General features: G+C 39.3%; 1 protein-coding gene across 1 annotated transcript in view; it reads right to left on the reverse strand.

Annotated features, from left to right (window-relative positions):
* Nucleotides 1-4,870, reverse strand: part of DGKK (diacylglycerol kinase kappa) — a 103,821-nt gene that overhangs the window by 14,968 nt on the left and 83,983 nt on the right. The window contains exons 15-18 of the mRNA XM_006913406.1: nt 4,614-4,713; nt 3,457-3,676; nt 1,798-1,902; nt 1,251-1,347 (exon numbers count right to left, since the gene is read on the reverse strand). Of these exons, the coding sequence (XP_006913468.1) occupies nt 1,251-1,347; nt 1,798-1,902; nt 3,457-3,676; nt 4,614-4,713 (522 nt within the window). The remainder of the gene's footprint in view (nt 1-1,250; nt 1,348-1,797; nt 1,903-3,456; nt 3,677-4,613; nt 4,714-4,870) is intronic.

Consider the following 4,870-nt stretch of genomic DNA (forward strand, 5'->3'; position numbering starts at 1 on the left):
ATCCAGCTCTCCTTCCTTCTGTCTATCATCTAACATCATCTGTCTATCTATCAATCTATCTATTATCTATCTATCATCTGTCATCATCTATCTCTCTATCATCTATCATCATCTATCTATCAATCTATCTATCACCTATCTATCATCTGTCATTATCTTATCTATATCTATCTATCTATCTATCATCATCTGTCTATCTATCATCTACATAATCAAGCTGTTTTTTATTCTTTTGAATCCATCTCGGGTGTCACCATCAAAATCAGTGGTGTGCTGGGGGCAGTTTGTATCAGCTCATGTCAGCTGATTATGCCTCACTTCCCAACTCAGCATTCGACATTATACCAATAGCTTGAAATAGACCATGGTGGGAGAGTTTAGACCAGTTAATAAATCAGAGCTTTTTTCTCCCAGAAAGCTGGTTATTAAACTTTTGTCAGCACACCAATGGGTCAAAACTCATTAGGTAGGTCCATGAGACCTCAGGCATGAACTTAAACTAATGCTGAAGCGGAAGGGAATGGGGAGTAGATATAGGAATAAATGGGAAGCTGCAGAAAACTTCAGTAATTGCTAACTATGTCCTTCTTTTGGGAAACTGAAAAGTATAGCTACTCAATTATAGATAATTTTAAAAATTCATTACTTAACTGATCCTACATCTCTCACATGAGATTTGCCTCCCTCAACCACAGTCCAGAAATTGTGGTTTCTCTAACTGATGTTCAACCGATCTTAATGGAACTCAAAATGAGTGAATGGGGGTGGAACTTGGTTGCTGGGAATATTTGAAACTGGTGGGGCGAGTAAGAAAGACATCTTTAGATTTACTACATAGTTCCCTAAATGTCCACTTATTATTTTAGTACCTCCAGTAATTGACTGTTAAAGGCAACAGTGGAAAAACAAGTCCTTTGAAATAACAAAAGCTAACATTTATTATTTATAATAATAACAATAGTAATAACTATTAATATATATAACACTTAACTATGGGTACCAAGCACTGCTCAATGCAAGTACTGTGCATATATAAACTCAATAAATACAGCAAACCTATGTGTCAGGTTCTACAATTACCTCCATTTTACATGTGAGGAAACTGAAGCTCAGATTGGTTGCATTAGTTGTGTAAGGTCACCCAGCTAAGTAGGGAGTAGAGTAAGGATTTGACTCTGGGTATCCTTAGACTATGTTCTTAACCAGAGAAAGGAAGATGCCATAAAAAGGTGAGAGGGCTAAATGCTTACATAGTTTCAGTTGTAAAATGTAAGTGCTCCAAATTAAGGTTATCTAGGTCTTCATTTTTGAGAGAAGGTATAAAAGACAAAGTGCCACGATGAGAACCTAGACACAAAGACATCACATTGGTGTCAGGTGAAAATAAGAAAGCCCTCCCCCCACTTGTATTTCACCTATTTTCTCTGTGGGAGTTGGGTCAAACTCAATGATTTTCTTAGATAACATTCAGTGTTCTCATTCCAAAGAGGGATCATCTTGGATGAACAGAGACTTCTATTTAGAGGATAGTGAGGCTGGACTGCTTGCTTGCTGGCAGTGAAAATAGCTTTAAATCTTGGGTTTCATCAGGCCATTCTTTTCAAAGGACCTAATGGTGTCATTACTTCTGGACATTGTCATGAGATCTTATAGTGTGAGTTTTCTGGGAAAGAGGGAGGAATATCCACTACAGAGTAGGATTATGGTTAAAGGAAGATGCATGAAAACACACCTTTATTTTCTGGGCACAAGAAAACGGTGATGAAGGCTAGAATAAGAGAAGAGAAAGATCCTTACGATGTCTTGGGCTCATCTGGCTAGTATCTTCTGAGTCATCTTCCAGGAAGAAAATTGAAGTAAAGTTCTTAACTGATATTGTCTGTCGGGTTTGTTCATCCAGAACTATAGAGAAAAAGTAGAAGGAAGGGAGAGGGAGGTAGGGAGGAAGGAAAGACGGAAGCAAGTGAGCAAACAAGGACGGAGGGAAGGAAGGGAAAGTAAAGGAAGGAAAGAAAGGAGGGAGGGAGGACTGGTCATATTTATTGGGCATTTCTTGAGCATCTCTTTTATTTAGTTAATGCCAGTCAGTGTTTGGGTAGACAGTGGAGACTCTCATTTGACCATCATCTCTCTTCCATGATGCTGTTTGTAGTCTCAGCTTTCTTTTCAGTGTATGTCCCCATGTCTCTTCATATACATGCCTGAGCTTTCTGTGTTTTAATGGTTATGATTTTTTTGTCATCAAGTAAATGTGGTTGTGAGTTGAAACTCAGGGCCAGTGGTGTAGGGGGGTGGGCATGGTGAGAAACTCTCTGCTCTTCTACCTCTATTCTCACCTCTTTGTTAATTCATTTACTCATATGACTTTTGTTCCAAACTTGAGCCTCTAGGACTTTGTCATTCTTTTACTCAAATGTCTCACCCATATCCAGAATATCTCCTTCCTTTCACCAGCCTATATGTTGTATAGGTCAGGTGCTCAGCCTATGCCAAAGCTCATAGGTTCAATTCCTATCCTACCAGGATGCCTTTCTCTGTCTCATGGACACAAACTGATTTAGAATCTGACTTATGTGTTGATGGAACAGGCTGAAGTTTGGTTGTGACAGGGTTATGGCTATGTCAGATTAATATGATACCTACTACTTGCAATATAACTATAGAAATGGAGACAAACCGTTTAATTCTCACACAGTGCAGAAGGGAAATTTCCTTTCTTTCTTGGAAAATTGGCTGAAGTACCTAAAGATACCAAGGCAAGAGGAGGTACCATAGCTAAAAGTCAAAGGGACTCTCTTGCTACCTGGACTTCTGCTCAATTCCAATAGATCAAGTAGAACACACTTGGTCTTATACCATCTTCTGATATGTTTTCCAAAGAAGCATGTGGGGAAGAAGAGGGAAACCAAAATGTTAAATTAAGAAGATGGAGGAGTTGAAAGTTGGAGGAGTTTTTATACTGAGTTGGAAGTTTGCAGTCTGTCATGAGTTGTGGGAAATGGCAATCAATTCCAGAGCTGCCAGAGCTACTCTCAGGACCCTTGTGCCTGATTAATACTGTACAAGACATGCAGGGACGAATACTACTTTCTTTCTAAAATAGTCACAGGCTTGGTGGTTCGATGGAAACAGAACAGGTGTAAAAAAATTCATGACTGCTGGTGAAAGCCAACAGAGCATTGAGGAGCTATAATTGTTTATAATGAGTGTTAGTTCCAAAAATAAATGAGTAGCAAGAGTTGATTACCTGAGAGGTAAGTGAAACCAAAGGGGCAGCTTACTAAGACTGATACTTTTCAAATCATCAGAGTTTGAGGACTAATTTTGGATGGCATATGAATGCAGAATTTAGTGAAATTTTGGTAATGTCATCATATAGAAAACCCAGACCAGTAAACCATTTACTGGGATCTTCTCTCTTCCCTACTTAAGTTACCACAACCCTAGGATCCTTACCTTGTTCAATTTGGAATATGATGAGTTTCAAGGATTTCTGGAGATTCTTGGCCTTTGTGGCCAGCTCCAACTTGCACTTGGCTATGTGGTCTGTTTGAGGAACAAAGGGCTTTCCATCTGCCTTGCCAATGTCTGCACATACTGTAGCATACTTCTCAATTGTTGCCTCCTCAGACAGGACATCATTTAGGACATTGAGCTTGTCATACATTAAGTCACTCTATACAGGGAAGAAGGAGACAGAATATTGTTATGAGGGATCAGTGCTTGAGAAGACAGAATGAAGAGGTGGGTGGTATGGGGAGAAATGGGAATGGGTAGTAGTTGGGCAGAAACATTGAGCATAGAAAACTACCTATTGGGAGATGAAAGTTTGGAAAAAGAAGTACTTGGGTAGATATGATGAGATAACCAAAGAATGTTAGGGAATCAAACAGATATCATTTGTTTCTGGGCAGCTATGGGAATCAATGTATGTTGCTGAGTCTCTCTCATGTCAGACTGGCCTGTAAAATGGTATGTAACATGGCAAACATGAGGAAAGATAAATATTTCTGGATTGATATTTTCACAGGCATACTCCTATGGATATGGATGTGTCTCTGCGTGGGTACCTGGTGTCTGCCTTTGTATGTGGGTATGTTTGTGGATATACTGATTATGGCTTGATTCCCAGCTCTATCACTTAATAGTTTGTGATTTGAGGCAAGTTACCTAATCTCTTTGTGCTTTTATATTCTAGGGCAGTTTTGAGGATTAGATAAATCCTCACAGAGCAAGTGCTATGTAAGAGTTAGCTATTGCTGTTGCTGTTGTTATAGAGAGGAATGTGGGTGTATTTCTAATATGTATTTGTACATATTTTCAAGCATGTTCTGGTATACAACCATGTACATATCTGCTTGGTGTGCACTTGTGTGTAGGTGTGGATGGATGCTTGGTATATGGTTAGGTACCTGGTACATGTATAAGCATGCATAGTTCCACTCTTCATTTGGTGAAAGATGTAATTTTGATGAGATGGATGTTCCCCATCAGGGAGGCTTACTAGCTGATCTTCCCTGCCTTTCTCTTACAATTCCCAGTGAGAGGCACTTTTATTAAAAATGGGGCCCTGGCTCCACAAAGAGTATAAGACTAAAGGAATGGAAACTTACTTTCAAAATCACAGACTCTATTGCTGTATTGTTCTGTTTTATCTGACTCCAGGCCTTTACAATATCAACCACAAAATCTTCCACTGCAGAGCATAGGAATCTGGAAATACAAGATAGATGGCACAATGCGACATGGACTATGAGATCCAGAGCCCTTTTCTCTTATAATGTCATTATTCTCCATCTTCTTCCTCCTTCTTCTTTATCCTTTTCTTGATCTCTCCTCCTTTCCCTTCCTTTCAGCATTTCCCTTCACT

This window comes from Pteropus alecto, unplaced genomic scaffold (assembly GCF_000325575.1).
Source record: "Pteropus alecto unplaced genomic scaffold, ASM32557v1 scaffold365, whole genome shotgun sequence".
Taxonomy (NCBI): domain Eukaryota; kingdom Metazoa; phylum Chordata; class Mammalia; order Chiroptera; family Pteropodidae; genus Pteropus; species Pteropus alecto.